Here is a 22,027-nt window from a genome sequence, read left to right as displayed (position 1 = left end):
TGGGATCTAGTTCCTTCAATGATCCCTGATAAGGATTAGTCCAGTCCAGCTGCGACTATGCTTCTCCTTATGATTGGTAAGTGTCTCTTGAGCTCTTGTGATTTTTTTAGTTCTGTTTAATGTCTTTATATGTTGCTAATTATGCCCGCAATAATGTCTCTCTTCTGTTTTCTTCTCTTAGATGGAAATGCGGCCTCAATGCAGCTGTGAGACTCGAGATGCGGCCGGATGGAAGATTGATGCTACCGCAACGTTCGACAGCAGGTAAGTGATGGTTTAAGGAAAAGCGGGAAGTATGGCGAAGCGCGACCTTAAACTGACTGTTTTTTCTATGTCTAACCTTATCTTCTGTTTTTTCCTTGCAGGCGCTGCTGTCGACGATGGAGCGTGTCCTGCTTCAGTGCCAAGATGAAGAATCTGGCGTTCCGGAAAGTGTAAAGATGAATTCTCGGTTCGCCGAAGAGATGTACTGGTAAGAACAGCTTCCCCCAGTTGGTAAGTATGCTGGCAGGAAGCAGGATGTCCAGGAAGCAGGGTCTTCAAAGGTAAGCAGGTCTGACCTCAGGCGACGGTGAGCATTACGCTGCTGGTAAGTGCAGAATAACGCAAAGCGTCTGTCTTGAGGATCAGGGCAGCTTATATAGCTGTGAATCCATTAGCAGCCACACCCAAGAATACACTTGGGGCTGCTTAATGGATGGAATGTTCAAGGTTAATGCATCTGAAGTGCTTAATGGATGGAATGTTCAAGGTCAATGCATCTGAAGTGCTTAATGGATGGAATGTTCTTGTTTACTTTTGTTCATACCAGAACAGTGTCCACCCAGGTCTCCTGTGCATGTGACCCCTGCATGCCTGTGCCCCTGACTTCATGACCATGACATCTCTTTGCAAGGTTTTTAGGGCGATCCTGTTCCTCCCCCCACCCCACAGGAATTCCTGTGCCATTGAGTTCAGCTGGGTAAAGAATGCCTTAGGTACATCATAGGGAATGTTTGTGAAATAGTATAGCGTGCGCGGTAATACCGTCATCTTCAACATGGCCACCCTTCCCATCATCCCCAGCGGAAGTGTCTTCCAGAAGGCCATGGTTGTCTGTGTCTTATCTAGGGCTACCCGTGTGTTAAATGTATGCGTAAAAGTGATGTCATGATGTACCTCTATCCCCAGGTAGCGAAATGAACGTGGCGCCCATGTGAGTCCCAGCTCTGGCAGTTGGTTCGGGGGGACCCACCTCAGGTCCGCCAAAGGGGAATAGGGAGGACTTATTCTTGTTAATGGCCATTCCCGATAGTCTGGTGTAGGCATCTATAGCTTCTAGTAGGCAGAGCAGGTTCTCTCGTGGATTCCCCACAAAGAGAAGCATATCATCTGCGTATAATGAAGTTTGATGCATGACTCCATCTACGTCTATCCCGGTGTCCCTATATTCTGCCCTGAGGAAAACCGCCAGCGGCTCGAGAGCCAATATGTACAGCATCGGTGATAGTGGGCACTCCTGCTTTGTGCCCCTATAAATCCTCCAGGCCTCCGAAATGTGCCTCCCAGTTCTCACTCTTGCTCTGGGATCTTTATAACGCAGCCTAATCCAGCGGAGGAACCCCTCCCCGATCCCAAAGTGGGCGAGGACACTCAACAGCCATTCCCAATTTATGGAATCAAAAGCTTTAATAGCGTCCAGTGATGCTAATGCACATTCGCCCCGTCTATGGTTCGTGTGGTCCACCACATGATGGAGTCTCCTCAGGTTTTATGTCGTATTCCTTCCCGGGACATAGCCCGTTTGGTCTGGATGGAACAGCATAGGTATCACCCGTTTAAGCCGATTGGCGAACACTGCTGACAGGATTTTGTAGTCCTGTTTAATTAAGGAGATGGGCATATAGGAGGCACAATCTAGTGGTGACTTCCCTGGATTAGGGATTGGTAGTATGACAGACTCCGACATGCTACCCGGCAACTGTCCTTTCCCATACGCCTCTTCATATGTTTCCAACAGTCTAGGTGCTAGGGTTCCCTTATACTTTTTGTAAAACTCACCTGGGAGCCTGTCGGGTCCCGGGACCTTACCAGATCGGAGTTCAGCAAATTACAGTCTCCAGTTCCTCCACTGCGAGGGGGACCTCGAGAATTTGGGCCTGCTCTGTCGTCAACTTCAGCAAACGGATCTCAGCCAGAGCGTCGGCTATATTGCCAGTTTCCACCGCTGGGTTGGGGGCATAGAGTCACTGGTAGAACTGTGAGAATATGTCATTAATACCCTCCTGGGTCTGGACCTCTTCCCCCGCTTCGTCTCTTATAACATTGATGGGGTCCCTCCTATTCCCTTGCTTGGTAAGCCAGGCCAGGAGCCTGCCAGGCTTACCCCCCTCCGCCTGTAACCTCTGTATGTACTTCCCGTAATCCAGTCTCCCCAGTCACTCCCATATTTCGACACATCTCAGTCTCAGCGTTGAGAGTTCCTCCGGTTCCTCTCCTGTCTCTGCTGCCCGACGTTCAGCTTGTTCTATCTCCCAAGATCCGCCAGGGCACTTCCCCTTAGCACCCCCGCCTTCCCTATCGCTGCGCCTCTAATCACCACTTTAAAGGCATCTCTGATCGTGCCGCTGCTATCTAAACTTCCCATGTTGTTCTCAAAATATTCATCTATCGCCTCTTGCAGATATTCTTGGAATTCACCCTCGGGCAATGCCTCGGTCCTCAGCCTCCATGTTGGTATGGGGGCCTTTCTATAGGTATGTGCACACGTTGCTAATAATGGTGCATGGTCTGACAGTTTTAATGCGTTAATGTTTATCCCCATGAACTCCCGCAGGGATTCAGTGCCGGTGAATTCGTAGTCTATGCGTGTGTACCTTCCTCCAAACATCAGCCAAATGTAGTTAATCCAGGATCTTGTGTAAAGCCTTGGCCGGTGGTGCTGGCTTCCTATGTTTATCGTCCGATCTATCCAGCAGTGGGTCCGGGGTGCAATTGAAGTCGCCTGCCCAGATGAATGTGGCTCCTCTGTATGGGGCTAGTTTGGGTGCTATTTTCCCGAAGAATTCCGTTGCATCGTGATTCGGAGCATATGTATTTTTCAAGCATACTTCCCTGTTTTCCAGCATCCCATGTACTATCACAAGCCTGCCCTTCGAGTCATCTTCATGTTTTATCAGCTGGAATCGGACCCATGGGGTGATCCATGTCAGCACGCCCCTAGCATAGTTGCAGTACGTTGAGCTGTACATTTGCCCCCCCCCATTTCCTGGCCACTTTGGTTTGTTTCTCAGACGTTAGATGGGCCTCTTGTAGCATAGCTATTTTCACCTTCATCCTGTTCAGCCAGGCATATACTCTAAGTCTCTTGACATAGGTGTTGAGGTTCCAGGTTGCAGTAACTATTTCATCCTGAGCTATTTGTCCGGTATGCCCTGTGGTCCGGCCTCTCCCACAGCCTTATGCCGGCCTATTTGCCTGCCTTTTATTGCTCCAACCCTGGTCCAGGCTGTCTTCCTCCCCCATAGGTAGATAACCTTTTTTCTTCCCTTGATAGAGTTCTGTGCTAATTTAGCCTGTAACCTCGGACTGGGAGTACTTTTCCTGCCTCTTCCCAATCGATCAGTGTCAGTTTTGTCACCATTCGCGTCTTGCCATCTTCTTCTATGTATGTTGCTTCTTCCACTTCTCGTGCCTTTCACCAACCAACCAAACAACTAACTACAACTATAAAACAAATGCCCAGCCACCCTCCTCCTGCTCGGGCCTCGCTGCTTCTCTTGCTGTGCCCTCCTGCGAGGGGCTGGCCCGCCACCGCGTGATGCCTTGAAACTGACATCTAAACTAATAGAACTCTTTGGGGTTTCGTGTCCTGTTGTGTTGTGTGTTCACCGGGGTAGGTTTGCGTCATTTTTGGCATTCCTGGGCCCATTCTGCGGAGTACCCTGTTGGTCCATCCATGCATGGGCCTCCTCCGTCTTCTCAAAGAAATACGATCTGCCCTCTCGTATCACCTTCAGTTTGGGAGGATACAGCAGCATGTAGTATATTCCCACAGTTTTGAGGCACTCCTTTGTCAGAAAAATTGCACCTGATGTCTCTGCACCATCACAGTGTAGTCTGGATAGATCGTTATCCTGGAGAGGAGTTCCTTGTTATCGCACAATCGCCCCCCCAACCTATTGAGAATGTCATAATAAATTCCCAGTCTCTGAAGTTCATAATGTTTGTGATCATAGATGTCGGGTGGGGGGGGACTCCCGGTTGGGGTTTCCTGGTCAGAGCCCTATGGGCTCTGTCTACCGCAAAGACAGTGTACCTGCTCCGATCTACTGCATTAGCAGATTCTCAACATAATTCGTGGGGTCATTGCCCCCTTCCCCCTCCGGCAAATCGACGATCCGGATATTGTTCCTTCGGCCCCCCCCCCTCTGCATCCACAGCTCTGTGTTCCAGGATCCTCACCCGTTGCAATACATCAGACATTTGAGGTTGGGTGGTTGCTACATCGGTGGTGTTCTGCTGCACCTGTTGTTCCGCTGTGCTCACTCAGTCTACCAGGTTCCATAGATCTTGTCGGAGGAGGCCCACGTCCACCATGACCGTATCCAACTTGTTTTCCAGGGACTTCTAATATTGGGCGTTCGCTTTTGCCTCACACCTGTTGTGCAGAACTAGTCGAGGCCATATTTCCGGATGGTGCGTTGGATTGATTATTGTCCGGCTTCTTGGCAAAAGATTTGATGCTGGTTTGTTTGCCTCTTCCTCCTTTTGATTTACTTGGCATTTTCTCCCCAAGGCATGAAGTGGCGTTCCCCTCTCTGTTGCCCTTGTAGACAGCCCTCCGGGCTTGCTTTCGTGTGCTCGCCGGTTTGCTTGATGGCTGGGTGTTTGACGTACCCCATGTATCGCAATACGTCGTCCCTCTTATATTCTCCACCTGCAGTTCCACCGGTGTGCTATGTCTTCCCTCTTGTGTACGTTGGTGGGGGGGTCATCCAGCTGTTGTCGAGACCCTTCTCAGCTGTTCTGATGGCCCTTTGCAGTTGGGTTCATGGCGTGTTACGATGCTGATGGTTCCAGTTGTGAGGAGCAATATCTCACCGCCGCTACCCTGAACTTCTCTCTTTCGCAGGCTCCTGTCGTTGTATAGTGCTCCTCAGGCTTATTCATTCACCTCTGAGCACGAGCCTGGCCACTAGAGCAGCACACCATGCCCAAAGCACTTCCCCGTTCTTCGGTGCCTCATCGTCCTGTGGGCGAGTGGGCCAGGATCGTTCGAGGCCCGGCTCAACTCCTGCTGTGTCCTTCCAGCCTCTGAAGTTGTGGGAAGTTGCAAGTTTGGGCCCCTTGCTCTTCTCTCACCTCCTGCCCCACCCTACCGGGGGTGTGGGTCTCTGCTGTGTTCAACCTGGTCACCCACGCCTTACGATGTCTCGCGCGGCAGTCACACTTATGGATTAATGTAATGTCCAGCTCACTGACTTGGTACCCCGGGCCCTGAGTTCATGGGCAGGCCTGAGGCTCAGTAGTTCTCAAAGATGCATCTCCGGAGCAGGCCAATTGTCTTAGATTTGCGCCACCCTGCGCTTTCACACTGATGTAGACTGGCAGTGGATTGTGGCCTCCCAAGTTGAACGTTCTAAGAGTTCTACAGTGCACTGTGCCTTCCCCGGGGGCTCTTGCTGCTTACCTCGCTTGACTATGATGTCTTCTCTCTGTCTCGGGGATCCTATGCTTCTCTGGGCCCCTCAGGTGTCCTCACACGCCCCCAAGCGCTCTCGAGGCCCCCTCTGCTGCGTGGTGCTGCAGTGGCGCAGTTCTCGTGTTGCAGTGCTTCGCCACTCTACAGGTGGGCTGTGTTGGGCTCTGTCACCCTCGCAGTGGGATGTTTCGCGCTGCGTTCACACATGTGGATTGGCCAATGTCCAGCTCTCTGATGCGGTACCTTAGACCCTGAGCCCATGGACAGGCCTGAGGCCCACTGCTTCTAAGAAATGCTTCCCCGGTGCAGGCCGGTTATGTCAAATTCTTGCCACCCTACGCTTCCCTGCCACACTGGCAGCAGGTTGTGGCCTCCCACACCCCATTGGTGTAATCCTCATGTTGCGGTGCTTCGCCGCTCAACAGGCGGGCGGGCCAGGGTCGCCTCCGGACCCGCTTCTTCTCCTGCTGGGCCCATGCAGCGTCTGTGCGTGGCATGGTGAGTGGGCGATATTTCCACCTCTGTGTGTCCGGTCCGGGCAAGACTCCACTTCCTCCCCGGATGGGCCACGTAGGCTATCGGTGCTGCTCGCCGAGGGAAGTAATGTCTCCAGAGTCCGGGTGCGTACACCGCACCCCTGTCATCTGGGCCGCTCGGGGAATCTACATTGGCACCTGGTTGCACACCCCGCTGCCCCAGTAAGGTAAGTTCTCTTCAATGTGCTCCGAACCTTAATGCACCATCTTGACTAGTTTCAGCCCTGATTGCTGCAAAATTCGTCAGTTTTGACTCACTCAAGGAAAGGATCTTGACAGAGCTTTTCAGTTCAGCCGCTTACCACATGGCCGGCAAGCCACACCCCAATGTCATTACTGTTATGCTACTTTCCATTTCCTTTGTCTCCCCTTTTGTGTTCCACTTTTAATCCAACTTTTCCTTTTCTGCACCCCCTCACCCACAAAGTGACCATAACACACATGCCAAAATGCCCCATTCCTTACAGGAGGTGTTTTCAAGGCCGATTTTCCTTTGTATTGTGGGACTTGTACTATTGGTTTCATAATGGGGATATCCAGGACAACAAAACTCAGAAGGCAAAGAAACAGAAGAACTGGGCTAGCATCTCCCGAATGGAATGGAGCATGTCGGCATGCATGTTATTAAACTGTTAATTATTGCTTTGTCTTGTCTTACTTCTTTTCCTGATAGGTTATTAAGCCTGTATTGATGGAGGCCTATGTACATTTTGTAATTTATGATTTCATATTTTAATAGTATCATATCAAATTAACAAAAAAATAAAACCAATGATTGAAAAATAACAATACAAAAGGAAAAGTTCAGTACTGCCTACAATAGGCCAACCCCCTGAATAAAATGTATGAGTTTAGAGTGTCAATGTTATGTTAACATCAACAATGATATTGCTATAATGATATTGTACTGAGTTTTGGTGCATTACTCTGACAACTTTGGGCCTTTTCATTTATGAATAAAGGATGCTGCTTTTCAGGTGTGTTGCTCCCTTTTCTTCCTTTCGCATGCTCACAGTGTGGCGCTCAACTCTTTTCCTTTTTTTGAGCCAAAAAAGGGAAACCTCTGCGGGTTTAGGGATGTGCCCTAGTGGCACTTCTGTTTGCTGCTGAGCCAGGAGACTTGAGTTTTAATTCATCAGCATTGGATCATAATATATTATCTTGAATGCATCACTATTTCTGTCTGTGTGCCTTGGTTCCCCTATGAGAAAAAACTGTTATGCCACCAGGCCTACTTTCAGCAACAACAGAATTTTAACAGTAAAGTACCAAATAAAACGAAATGAGATGTTCTTGTTAGTACGGCAGCTCTACGCCTCCAGATGACCTGTGAATGTTTTTGGATTGAAAATGAAAAATTATGTGTCGTATACTCTCTGAGAAACCTCGACACATGTCAAACACAACCCAGGCCAGGGGCATAGCAAAGAGTAGCAATATAATGTTCAAGGACCAACACTGTAACTTGCTCTATGACTAACATTAGCATAATACGTTGGATACAGCTTCTCATCTAGGGCAGTGTTTAAATATAGCCTCTAATTGCAGCTATCCTCGACAAGGCTCATGCTGTAAGTGCCAACTTCGTGACAGCAAAGTGCAATGTGAGTGCAAGTATTTTTGCCCAGCAGCATGCCACCAAAGCGAAGTCTGCAAGCTTAACGTGATCATATAGGAAATTCCTCTTGGTTTCCAAGGACATGGCAAGAGGAGGCTGGAATTTCACGGGCTTTGGGGTATTCTGGCAACTGACACGATCATAATGGCAGTATTTCATTTCTCGATCTGTTCCTCTGTTGGATTAACAGTAACCAGCAGTCAGTCAAAAGTTGGCTCTGCTGCAGGTACAACAATGCTTTCTCAAATAGTTGCTCCCTGGACAGAGTTTGAACAAAATTGTACCGTAACCATGCGCAACACATTTTCATCTGCCAGGGGATACTTCCTGTTTTTTGTCAACATTTCAGAAGTGCAACTGAATGGATTCGGCATACTAGTAAGTTCTTCCATACTAAGTTGTTTCTGTCAAGGTGAACTGTTGGCCCATAGGTTGCGCTACTAAATCACTAACATACATCTAAAGTCACATATGGAGTAAGTTGCTTACCTGTAACTTCTGTTCTCCAGCATTGGTATCATTCATAGATTCACATGCTGTGAATATTCCCCAGTCTCAGGCTGGGAATCCTCGGTGACCTTATTGTTTCTCTTGCTTAAAGACAACTTTCTATTTTGTAGACTGTCACCCTCTTTATGGGTGCTTTTGGTCCCTACCAATGGGACATTGAGTAGTTTGAACCTATGTCCCTCCTCCTCTTTCTTTCCTCAGATTCTGACCAGTCATGTTGGCCAGACCAGTAAGGTTTTGACTTTTACCTTGTAGGGGTGGGAGGAGGGCACATGTGAATCTATGAAAGATACCAATGCTGGAGAACAGGAGTTACAGGTAAGCAACTTACTCCTTCAGCATTGGATCTTTCATAGATTCACATGCTGTGAATAGACTTACAGCCTCCAATTCTACATACTGCTAGTAAAAGGTAAAAAGCATAGCTTATTGAAAAAGAGGCTGCAGGGCTTCCTTACTGAACTTCCGCTGCGTACTGCCTCTCCAAAATGTAGTGCCTCGTAAACGTATTTGGCACTGACCATTTGCTGCTTGGCAAATGTCTGAGATGGAGGATCCCGCCCACAAGGCTGTGGAGGCTGTCGTGGTCCTTCTGGAGTGTGCATGGGGAGGAGCAGTTAACTGTTTTCCTACTAACACATGGCAGAAGCACATGACAGATGAAATCCGCCTAAAACTGCCCTGTGTGGACAGAGCTTTCGCTTTGTTTGTTTGCCCATAAACTGTAAACAACTGTGTTGAGTTTCTAAAAGGCTTGGTTCTGTCAACGTAGTATTTAATGCCCCTTTTTACATCAAAAGAGTGTAGAGCTACCTCTGTTGGAGACGTAGCCTTTTGGAAGAAGACCACTAAAGCAATGGTTGCATTTATATGGACGTTCTAGCTGAAGTGATGCCCACTAAGAACACCACCTTGCAGGAGAGGTACTCGAGTTGGGCTGTGGCCATTGTTTTGAATGGTTTCTTCATGAGACCCACAAAGACTGTATTGAGGCTCCATTCTGGAGGGGTTCTCTCTGTTGGTGCAAACAACCCGAATAGGCTTTTGAGAAAATGTTTTACCACCCTCTTGCTATGCAGAGGCATGCCCTTAAACCGTCTGGTGTATCTGGAGATAGCTGCTAGGTGGGTTTGTATTGATGTGTGTGCAGAGTAAAGAAGGTATGGCAGCAGTTGCTCTGAGCTGAACCTGGAGCAGCAGGACACCTTGTTATTTTTCACACCAAGAACAGAACCTTTTCCACTTGAGGTTGCACGAGTTATTGGTGGCAGGGTCCCTGGCTGCTGGCAAAATGTTCCTGCAGTCCGGAGGGATCGCTAGATTTACAAACTCTGCGAAATCAGGAGCCAAGCTGTTCATTTGAGGGACTGCAGGCTGTGATGAAGATTTTTCTGTGGTCTTGCAAAATTATGTCTGGGAGTATCAGGCCTGGAGAAAGAATATCAGATCCCTTGGGCCAAAAAGAACCTCCCGTATCTGGGGGTCCAGCTTCTCGGCGCTTCCAGTAGATTATATAAGGCCAACTTTCCGGCACTCCTGAAAGAACGCAGAGGCGATCTCATACGCTGGCAAAAGCAGGAGATCTCATGGTTCGGAAGAATCACGGCCTTGAAGATGAACCTCATCCCTAGACTCCTTTACCAATGTGCTGCCATACCCACCACAATCCCGAAACAAGAGATCCAGAAGCTATAAAAGAATATCATGAGTTACATCTGGGAGGGGAAACAGCCACGCATCCCGCGGAGGGTCATGCTCCGGGGTCGGGAGACGGGAGGTCTGGGAGCGCCCGATGCTGCAAGATATGTGCTGGCCGCTCAGCTCTCATCGGCGTTCGCTTGGCTCCCCGCCACATCTAAGCCTCGCTGGTTGGAGTTGGAGGAGGCATGGAGTCCAAGCCCAATAACCTCGCTGCCACACCTTAAGGAACCCAGCGCAAACGAGGGCAGGGGTCCCCTGGCGGCAACTGAAAATACAGTAAGGAGCTGGAAGAAAGCGGCGCGACTGTGGAACCTTCGCGGCACGACGGGCCCACTCACCCCGGTCTGGGGAAACCCAGAATTTACCCCGGGCTGTAACCCCAGGAATTTTAGGAGCTGGAAAAATGGAGGTCTGGAGAGAATCCAAGATTTTTACGAGGAAGGAAACCGCCTAGACTTCGAGGCCTGCAAGGCGAAATTCGATGTGCCGGAGAACGAGAGATTCAGATACTCCCAGCTCCGCCACTGGCTCTCGAGCAGGGAGATGAAACGTCACGGAAGCAGAGCCCTCACAGCCCTGGAACTCACCCTCACAGGGTCCCCGCCAAAGGGCAGAATCTCCATCCTCTACAAGCTCTTGGACAGAACAGACCCATCCCGCAAAGAGCCATATATGCTGAAGTGGGAAAACGACATTGGGAGGCCTATCGAGGTGGAGGAGTGGAACCACATCTGGGTAAGAGCAAACAGAAGCTCAAAATGCGTCTCCAACAAGGAAGGGGCATTTAAGGTATGCTTCAGGTGGTATCGGACCCCGGAGACACTCAATAAATGCAACCCCACAGTTCCCCCGGCTTGCTGGAGAGGATGCCCGGACAAAGGCACACTCTTTCATCTGTTCTGGTCATGTCCCAAGGCTACTCAATTCTGGAAAACAGTGCTAGATCACATCAATAAAATCACAGGACTTACTATCCCATGGGACCCAGGCATCGTTCTATTGGGATCAAGCGGGGAGGGCCAATTCCCCCTCTCCGGGCACAGAGCAGAGCTATGCTCCCACCTGTTAACGGCCGCAAAAATCTCCATAGCTAGGCTGTGGAAAAACCCAGAGGGCCCGGCAGTACAAATGTGGTGGACAAAATGCTGGGACATAATTGCAGCGGACAAAAAAATTACGGCCCTTCGGTTCGGAAACAGAGACAAATTCTCCCAAACATGGGCTCCCTTTTTGGACTTCACCCAGAAATTCCCAGGTCTGGCACGACAACCCCCCTCCCTACGATGGATGGACAAAACCGAATAAACACAAAGGGGACAAAGCAGAGCAGAGGTACAGATTGGCCCAGGGTCCGGACTGCTAATGAACTCAGGAATGATGCTCCAATGCCCGAATAATCTATCGCTCACCGCAATTTAAGAACGACTCAGTACCTAAAGCCCATACTAGGATCCCTTTTCGCCCACATGCAATCCATCACTGCCCATCAGGGCTAGACTAAACGCTTGCTTCGACCCATGAACTGCCCTCTGACCTGTTATGATTGTTGTTTTGTTATGAAGGACATTGTCCTTGTTGTTCTACTACTTGCACCTCTAAACTCAATCGCGCTGCGCGCAGCGCTCTTTATGTATTCGCAAACAGTTGATGCAATGTATGTACAAAACCAATAAAAATATATTCGGAAAAAAAAAAAAATATGTCTGGGTGATTGTGCAGCCGTATTGGCTAATCCGCAGAGAGTTGAATCAGGTCACTTTGGAGTGATGAGGTTTACTCAGCATGGATGAGCTCTGATAATTTGTACTAACCAGCGTATGACCGGGAATGGAGGTAACAAGTAGGCAAATAGGTTGTTCCAAGGAAAGAAGAACGCGGCCCCCGTTGATCCCTGTTGTGGGGTTCTGCTGGCAAATTGCGTGCACATTTTGTTGAGACTGGTGGAAAATAGGTCCACAGATGGGTGACCTCACTGTTGAAAATCATCTGCAGGCAGCTGTTGTTGAGCTCTCACTTGTGATTTTAAGTTGCTTGCCTGCTTAGGCGGTCTGTCGCCTGGTTCTGGAAACCTGGGAGGTGGAACACCTGCAGAGAGATGCCATAGAGTATGCCTTGTGCCCCCGTTTCCTGAGGTAATGCATTGTTGTAGTATTGTCTGTCGGGATCCTGACCGATTACCCTTTAGCGCTGGCAGCAAGGATTTCAGCGCCCATCCCACTGCCCTTAGCTCCAACATGTTGATGTGGAGAGTGGCCTCCTTGTCTGTCCACAGTCCTTTGACATGGAGCTGGCCTATGTGGGCCCCTCAGCCCAACATGGATGTGTTGGTGATGAATGTTTTGTGATATGGTGGGTCTTGAAACAGAATGCCTTTTGTGATGTTGGGTCTGTTTGCCCACCACTGAAGTTTCTGGGCCAGTTTGCCTAAGACCTGTATCTTGTCTCCCCTTGCTCCTGACATTTGGGACCAATATGATGCAATAAATTCCTGCAGGGGCCTCATCTGGAGTCTGCAGTTTGGTATCAGTGGGATACACAATGCCATAGTTCCCAGGAGCTGCATGCAGTGGTGCACTGTTAGCCATTGCCCTAGTTTGAAGAGGGATGAGAGAGGCAAGTGCATTCACTCTCTCTGCAAACGACCATTCTGTTGACTCATTCATGGAGATTCCTGCACCAAGAAAAACTAATCTCTTGCATGGCTGAAGCAGGACGTCTTGTAATTTATGGTAAATCCCATATCTTGGAGATGCTTAAATGTTTGTGACCTGGAGCATTGTGCCACAGCCATCATGTGTGCTCCTACAAACCAGTCATCGCAATAGGGGTAGATGTGGTGGCCCTCCCTGCTCAGGCTGGCTGTTGGACCGAGACACCTGGTGAATGTACAGGGGGCCAAATTCAGACCGGACTGCAACACTCGAAATTGGTAATGGGTGTTTTGTAGCACGAAGCGCAAATAATTCCTTTGTCTTGGGTGAAGTGGTATGTGGAAGCATGCGTGTTGGCGGTCGAGGGACGCAAGGTAGTTGTGGGGCTGTACTGCCTTTATGACTTGGTGCACTGTTACCATGGTGAATTTTTACCTCTTAATGAATTTGTACAGCCTGTGTAAATCTAAAATGGGTCACCATTTGCTTTCTGGTTTTTGAACGACAAAATATCAGGAGTAAACTCCTTGCGCCCTCTGTACCGCCTTGGAACTTTTTCTATGGCCTTTTTTGACAACATGTGTTTTACTTCCTGTAATAACACATTTATGTGAGCAGGTGTGTGATGATTTGGGGGGATTTCTGGTGGAAGCTGTGTAAATTCCAATAGTTGTCCATGGGTTACTGCCTCCAGTACCCACCTGTCCGATGTTATGTGTTTCCAATTTTGGACATATTGTGACACGTTTCCCCCCACCTGCTTTTGCCTTGATAGCAGTCATTGTTGTTGTTTACCGTGTCTACCTCATTGGGAACCCGGGGTTTGCTTACGCCTCAGCCCTTCAGGGAAGCCTCAGGTAAAGCAGGACCCTCTGCCTCTAATAGAGGAGGTAGACCTTATACCAAGAGTACATACTTCTACTCGCAAGGTTATAGGAGATCCTACCAGGGATATCAGAGGTCAAAAGACTTCAGGCAAGTATCTCCTTCAAACGCCATGGCGATCCCTTTGTGATGCATTTCTTGTCAAAAATCCATGCACCTGAGCCAACTGTGGCGTCTTAATACCACTCCATTGCTTATTTGTTTGAACCCTGTCTCAGCCAGGTCTACTGCCATGTTAATACTTTGGTTTGATGCCTCTTTCCCCCTCCTTGAAGATTCATTTGGCCTCCTTTCTTTTGTCTTCTGGGAGATGTTCCAGTATGGGTGTTAGCCTATGTCGCATCTAACGAGCAACAATGGTCAGGGAGTTGGCCGCCATGATGGTGGTAGCGCCTATTGCCAGCACTTTCTTGCCAAAAGCATCATGCTTACAGCCCTCATTCTATGGGGGCACTGCACACTTCTGCTTGTCCGAGTGGTCCTTCTGCCCAGCAGCTGCAGAAATGACAGTTTCTGGGGATGGCTGAGAGGTGAGGCACTTTGGTGCCGACTCCATAGTATGCAACTTTTTGTCTAATCGGCCCTTCACTACAGGTTTGGTAAAAGGATGTCTCATTACTTTTGGACCTTCCTCCCATACATGATCTAAAATTGGTATGGAGACTACTTCCTTCCTACTCTTCCCCATGTAATCAAATAGGAAGCATTCCTTTTTGTCCTCAGATGCAATGAGGCCAAACTCTTGGCAGGTCTTTGTGATCATATTATGAAAAGCCGAGATGTCGTTTGGCGGGAATGGTTTTTGTGCCTCCTCTGGAGAGTCATCCACCGGCCAGTCGGTATCCCAGCCTTCATCCCTTTGGGGTGTGTGCGATGAGGTTGATGTTGTGTCATGGGGGAAGGGGCATACCCATCGGAGTCAGTGAGCTCTCCTTCCTGCTCTTGCCTTCGAGGCAGAGAGTGCCTTTGGTGAAAGGGTGTTGGGAGACCTACTTCTGTCCCGTGACCCAAGCCGTAATCTGGGTCTTGAGCGTGACCTGGTCCTTGAGGGCCCTCAGGAAGAATGCGTCCTAGACTGTGTTGTAGATCTTGACCTTGCTCTAGATGGGGAGGGTGATCGATGTGGCTGAGGGGTGCTTGCAGTGATGGTACCTGTGAATACAGCATGGTTTAGCTAAAGCAGAATCCAGCTGTGTAATGACCCTTTGTAATGAGTGACTCTGGTCTGGTATAGATTCAACACACTTTGTACAGATCCCGGTCGGTGGTCTGTGCATGAGAGAACACCCAAATTGCTTTTCATACAATAACAATTTTATTCATGTGACTGATAAAAAATAGCATTACACAGCTATCAACCGAACCTTTTGTTTTTGCCCGTAATTACCGGGTAGCAATACACTGTTCAAGGCATCTCAAAAAGACCTCATACAGTGGAAATTGGCATACAGTTTATGCAATATGGATTAGTAAATCAGTGACTTTCAAATGTGGTATGATTGTCTTCACATCTATCTAGTGTGTTGAATCGATATCAGGCCAGAGTCAGACAGGTGGGGTAGCCTAAGTCCCTGTTGCCATTATATTTGACTCCCTCATGACTTAGGCCCCCCCTTGTCAAAAAAGAGGGCCACACTACCCCCTTATATTATAATATATATACCTTTGTAATGAGGACAAATTGTTCGTAAGGACAAGAGCGCCTGTGGAGTTGTCAACAGGGCTCTAATTTCCACCTGAGTGTGGTGTGCACCCAGGTGACTTGGTCCCAGTTTTGAGTGGAGTGCTTCCTCCATGTACTGTTGTCCCTATTGGTGTCCTGAAGAGTTAAAGAGAGGAATGTTCTCCGTGGGATCGAAGGGACTTTAGGAGACATTGGAATTTGCTGTTGTTCCTGTATGATCACAGATTCTTCAGAATCAGAAAATTGTGCCTGATGTTCCTGCTGTGCTTCAAAATCAGTGTATATTTCATGCTGCAGGATCTACTCTGGGATAACTTCAGAGTAAGTAATGGCTAAAACTGGTGAAGGAATCACCTGTAGATGTACTGCCTCCTGTTGTGAGTGCCCTTCTGTATAGTGTGGAATGTGTCTGGGAGGGTCGTAGGAGTAGATTTACCTGAGACATTAGTCTCCGTTTCCTGAAGCTTTTTAGTGGTAGACAGGGTTTTTTTTTTTAACGGCGACGAAGCCGACGATTACCTACTTTTTGTTGGAGGCCCTATATCTGTCACAGACAGAGGTTTGTCATCAGTCGTCGTGGCAGTTGACTTTTGTTTATTTGACAAGTGTTGAGTCATCGATGGAGGAGTCGACGAGACTGTCTATGAGGATTTTGTTAGATATGCTGTGGGAGCCTTGGTAGGCTAATGCTTACTTGACGAAATTGTCGTAAATGATGTGGATGTTGCTGTCGACAATGTAGTTGCAGCCGACGGGATCTTAGATTTATGTTGCTTATGCCGTTTGCTTTATGACAGGAGGTGGTACCCAATCAATATCAGGCAATCATATACAGTACAATTGTACTCACAATGGACTCGTCTTCCAGAATCAGCAATAATTGGAGACTGTAAGAACCTCCCTGTAGTTCCTACCGTTTCTATGCTGTAAAAGGTGGGAACGTAGGAACTTGAGGGAAACCATCATAAGGGAAAAAAAGCTCTAGCGAAGAGCGCTATGGTTGACTTTCTCCGGTCGTTCTGCTGTGAAGTGGAATCATTCACTGCCAGGCTGAGGAGGCAGGGATATTGTTCGTAGGCGTAGGAGGCTGTAATGGGAAAGGGAATTGTACAGGTAAGCGTCTCTCTCAATTTATGGCACATATACAATATGTAATGTGCAGGGATTACTGTAAATCTGAAATCATGGGCTACGAAGAAGGAGAAAGGCGGTCTCCGAAATCGAAGGTCACAGAGTATGAGTTCTGAAAGGGGGCGAGACAGAGTAAGAGAAACTGGAAAACAGGCTATGAAGTACAGAGTCATAGATAACAGTACAAAGAAACAAACTCACAAGCGTTCTGTGGGTTAAAGCAACACACCAAGTACTTGCAGCCGACTGCATACTGACATCATGGGAGCGACAGCTCCAGCCGGGCACAACCCCTCCTGAGGAACTAGAGCGGCGCATGACACTCTGGCTGCCATGTTGAGGAGACATGAAGTGGAATCCATCTACAGGGAAGAAATCCTCCTCCTCCAGCAGGACCACAGAGTCTGGCCATGTAAATGAGATGTAACAGAAGAGTAGTACCCTAGCTTGTCGTCATGGTCGCAGTTGACAAGACTGTACATTTATGATGCTTTGTCAACGAATAACCGGTCATTGGCGACTCTGTTACTGGTTTCCGCACCTTTTTATCCATTGATTTGCTCAACAATGGGCTGATCGCCTGTTTGCCTGATGACGTACGGGATTTTAGAGGCATCAACAGCCTTGCTTCCTTCGACAACAAGGCCTCCGCCCCGACGATGGCTCATGACCGTGGGTGTCGTGGCACTTATGTTTTTTGAACGGTCCTTCTTCTGACCAGGCTCTGTCTTTAGAGCATGGTCTTTTTTCTTTGGGGACATCCATACTCCTTGTGGACTCGACATCGGAGGGGTAGTTAGACTCAGGGTAGTTTCCTCGTTCAACCGACAGACAAGGCGACAATTCCTGTCTTCTAGGGTTTTAGGACTAAACCCCTTACAAATCTCACACTGTTCTACTTTGTGGTTGGGGTACAAGCAGTAGATACAGTCTGTGTGCCTTTCTCCCTCAAACATTTTTTAAGGCCACATGTGGCACAGGCCTTAAACAAGGCTTTCTTCCTGCCTTCCATCCCCACTTATCTGTATAGAAGACAGCAAAGACGACAAGACGTCTTGAAGACTTGATGACATGAATGAAGACTGGATGACACGAAATAAGACTTCCAAAGAAGAAGACTTCTTGAAGACTTGATGAAAAGAATAAACTTCGAAAGAAGAAGATATTTTCTCACAGGAGTTTATGACACAAATAAACTCCTTTTATTTCTAAAGAAGACTTTTTGTAGATGTGAAGGCAAGGATACATTTCTAAGAAGATATTTTCTCAGCGGAGAAAACACAAGCACTCCCATCAGCGTGACACACAGTTAGAATCTGAGGAGAGGAAGAGGAGGAGGGTTTAAGGGTCTAGCTATTCGATGTCACATTGGTTGGGACCAAATGAACCTATAAAGAGGGTGATAGTCAACAAAATAGAATGTTTTCTTTTCTTTAAGCAATGTAAACAGTAAGGTAACAGAGGAGTACCAACCTGACGCTGGGGAATATTCACAGCATGTGAATCTATGAAAGTTCCAGTGCTGGAGAAGTATACTTTCTGCTGCGCACAGTCTATTTTACATACCAGAAACGGATGTTGCTGCAGTATGTGCATAACCAAACGTATGATCTATTTAGCATTTGTATTTTTAATAGGCAGATGTAAAAAACATGTAAACTGTTGTTCACATTGAACCCCTTTGAGAGCCCACATGCCAGAGGGATATAGGCTAATATCATAAAGAAGTCTATTGGCACCTCTAGCACTACCACTGATAAATGTTGGATGATGTATCCTACTAATTAATGCAGTTTGCCAAAGTCTGAATTTACCTGGCAGAGATGTGGTTTTATTTCAGTGAAGACAGCCCCAGGCAACATTTTTTTAAATGTATTTGTTTATAGCGGGGACCTAGCTCGAGAGCAGCAGAGCACTGTACAGAGTGTGGGTAGCGGGCATTTGGGCTGACATCTTTTAACAGTAGCGCAGTACTGTGAGGTCTGTGCGTCGTTATGTGCATCCATTGCAATTAGTCCTTGGTCAGGTGTTGTTGAAAGAGCCATGTTTTCAGAGATTTGCAAAATTGGCTTTTTCATGTCTGGTGGCAGTGTCCTAGAATCCCATTAATGCTAGATAGATCCAAATATAAAAACATATTCTGTTCAAGGACAATATTGTGTCGCAGAGAGGAAGAAAGTTATATCACTTACAATTCTGCTGTACCTAAGTTACTAAAACCTTTTTTTTACCACTTATTGGCTGAACAGATGAAACAGACATCTGCTAAGAAGTCCTAAGAATGGTTACTGTATTCCTTTGTTTCCTTCCCGCCTTGAAGCACTTCACCTGTGTATAAGTGCTGTATAAATAAACAATACATAACTAAAATAAATACTTTCCTTTCATCCAAGCTGATAAGCAAATTATTCAGTCCCATCCAGGAAAGCCTTTTGTTAGCCATAAGTGAAATTGTAATAGCTCACCCACATGAAGGTGGGCGAGTCTCTAAAAGCAAGGTTGGACCATAAACATCTCAATAGGAGCTTACCAGAAGCGGGAGGGCGGGACAGAGAAAGGAAGGAGGAGCTAGGCATCAAAGGATTGGATATTTAGGAGAGGCTGTTTCAATCATCTTTAACACTTCCCTTCATGCTTTGCTCTACTCCAAAGAGACTTCCTGGGGACTGAGCCTCTTGGGATTGCAGTGAAAGAGGGTTGGCACTTCCTTAAGAAGCCGCCCTTTTCGGATTCTATCAGAGAGCTAGAAAATACACCAATTCCATGCTAGGATATTGCTATAAATAGAGTGGTCACCAACCACTCCACAGAGTCTTGAACCCGTCAAAGGACGGAATCTCTGATGGAGACCCAAGGAATTAACAGTTTGGGTAGGATGGTCAGATTGAGTGAAAATCATAGGAATACATTTTCAAAAATGTGAGCCTAGGATCCACCAATTAACTAATTAAGACTGGGTCTGCTTTTGCCTCACTAAGCTGCATCCCGTGCCTACAACATAACTGTCTCTATGCTCTCTCCTAATGTCCTTACAAGAGTACCCTTTATAGTATATACTTCTTAGTCTAGCCATGTAATTGTTCCCCATCATTGTATCCCTTAGGACAGTGTTCGGTTGCTTCACAACTAAGTGTGTATTATATAAAAACCAGCACATACATGCAAAATGGCCCTTGCTGGAGTTGTTGACAACTCCAAGTCCCCATCCATAGTGGTAAACCTATCAATGAAGTGAGAGAGACCCTTTCCTTAAATGGTGCCTCAGGAACAGAGGGACTACAACTGGAAGAACTTTGAAGTTTGCCTGCATTTAAGGACCCTTTGACCAGGGCACATAGGTACCCTCGGGCTCCATCTCTTCTTTGCTTTTCTACTAGAACCACACCACTCTTTAAAGCCAAGAAGTATTACTTCTGGCACGGCTATTGATCAGTACTTCAGCAAGAAACATTTGCAACAGTTTTAAGATAAAAAGCCAGGGCTTAAATCGAGGGTAAGTACGGGTGGACCTCGTCCGCCCACTTTCTTCAGAGGGTGGAGGCTGTCCCCCAGGGTATTTTAGAGGCCATGTGCAAAACAAGACACTTTGACCATCTTTTTCGAAATTATGATTTTAAGCACAACCTGGGGATTCGAACCGCGTTCGCCAGGTTCAGGTTAACAGGTTTTGCACTTGAAAAGCAACGGACGACTAAAGGAGAAATGTCACATTTCGGGGGACTGCACTCACCAGGGCAAATCTTGACATGTACGGGGTTTAAAACGTGCACACCTTTTAACATTTTCAAACCCTATTAGAAGAAAACATCCCCTCTTAGTAGTTTGTGTATGATGATTTTATGAAAGGCAAATGTCCATTTGTCATGTGCAATTTGTATGGTTATGTAAAGTCAATTGAATGAAATTTGCATTTTTCACCTTGATATGCTAATGTGTGGTGACATCACATGACATTGCATATGTTAATGAGTACTCCTGCTTTTTTTTCAGGCCCTGGCACCTGTAAAGCTATACACTGACCCCGGATTGAGCTGCTCGACATTGCCAACACCTGATTGTCTACCTCTATGGTCTGCTCTCTACCCATTCTTCTACAAAAGAGGTGAAGGAGGCATACTAGTCATTTTCAACCTGTTTTGCATTTATGAATAAAAAATCAGTAAGGCAAATAGGGGTACATGTTCAGATATGAAACCTTTTCTCTACTCTATTGGTCTTCTGGCCAGAATCGGATTTCATCACACTCTGTTTATTACTTATGGTTGAAGCTAATCTTAATCTTTTGAGGAACTAGAAGAGGATGTTAAGCTTTAAGCACCAGTAAAACTGAAATAAGTATGTCTAAGAAAGATTAATGTCGTACTGAGAGAATCAAAGTGTCCTGTACGAAGTGATTGTAGATTAGATAATCTCACTAGCTCATCGCTAATGTCTCCCTCGTTTGAAGGGTCCATTCATATTTTCAGCCATTTGTTTTGTCCATTTCAATAAATAGTTCAGGTTGGATTAAGTTAATTCTGATGACCCTCATCACAGGTTTTACTGGTTGAGAGCTATGCATGAGGTGGGGTGCCTATAATTTACCAACATTTTTCAGCATAAAGGATTGCGCACCATCGCTGGTCTTTGCAAACCCTACCGCCAACATCTCAGTCAACCTGGCAATTTGACAACATGGGACAGAAAACACCCAGGAATCATCATTATTATCATCAATGTATTTTCTTGGTACAAACAACAGCCCTTAAACAAAGAGTCAGCATACCTTGTAAAACATCAAGCACATAATAAACAATTACAAAATATAAAACATACAGCAAAACATCAAACAGGGTATAAGGAGAAAAATAGGTCTTGCGCCAGGCCCATAAAAAAGAGAAACATAATATGCATGTAGGATCCAGAGGGAGGTAGCGCCATAACCCCATTGTCTCCCTTAAGTTAGTCCATCCTCCTAGAGCCGGAAGTAAAATGGTGGGTTTAAAAAGAGGAGTACCCTTTGGGGACTTAAAAACTGTAGCTCACAGCGCTGTGGGACACCAAACGAGTCTGCACATAGCGACTGAAACCTGAGCATTTAGTGTGCACACATTTCACAGGACAGAGACATTAGTGGGTACAGCCTCACTTAATAAGTGCAGGAATACAAGTACCATAATGCATTGGGAGCCAGAGTACAGGCCAAGAATCATGACTGTCCCTTCAACAAGTTTAGCATTCTCCCCCTAACACAATCACCCCAATGTTTACCCCCACCCTGAACCCCTCCAGAACACCCACATCGGTGGCTCCACTCCCCAAACCCCATAGCTCTGGCGAGCTTTGCATAGGTGGCGCCTCGGCCCCTCCAAGTGGTGGGGTAGTAAGAGTAGCATTACCAGAGCGTCCACAGTCCGCGCAGGAGATCAGGTCCTCTGGACAGCCAGTCTTCTTTGAGCCGCCTAGACAGAAATCGCAATACCCATTGGGAATGACTGTGCCGTCTGGAGCTTTCTTAGCTGTAAAACAGCAATAAAATTGCACACTTGATTTTGGAGGTAGTGTCTTGTTTTCCTTTTTTTAAATTAATTTTTTAACACCCACCCAGCAGAAATGAATATTGTATGGTGATATCAATGAGGTGTGAGA

The 22,027-nt window shown here is 47.1% G+C and overlaps 1 protein-coding gene across 4 annotated transcripts in view; it reads right to left on the bottom strand.

The window, feature by feature from the left end:
• The window catches only part of DPF1 (double PHD fingers 1), a 989,286-nt gene that overhangs the window by 197,502 nt on the left and 769,757 nt on the right, over window positions 1-22,027 (bottom strand). For 3 of the 4 annotated variants that reach the window (XM_069644470.1, XM_069644468.1, XM_069644467.1), the window contains exon 8: window positions 21,778-21,897. The exons of the other annotated variant lie outside the window; for it this stretch is intronic. In XM_069644470.1, the coding sequence (XP_069500571.1) occupies window positions 21,778-21,897 (120 nt within the window). The remainder of the gene's footprint in view (window positions 1-21,777; window positions 21,898-22,027) is intronic. 4 annotated transcript variants of the gene reach the window in all.

This window comes from Ambystoma mexicanum, chromosome 2p, assembly GCF_040938575.1.
Source record: "Ambystoma mexicanum isolate Mex_15411 chromosome 2p, UKY_AmexF1_1, whole genome shotgun sequence".
Classification (NCBI taxonomy): domain Eukaryota; kingdom Metazoa; phylum Chordata; class Amphibia; order Caudata; family Ambystomatidae; genus Ambystoma; species Ambystoma mexicanum.
Note: the sequence above shows the minus strand (reverse complement) of the source record. Positions and strands in the feature narration are given on the sequence as shown.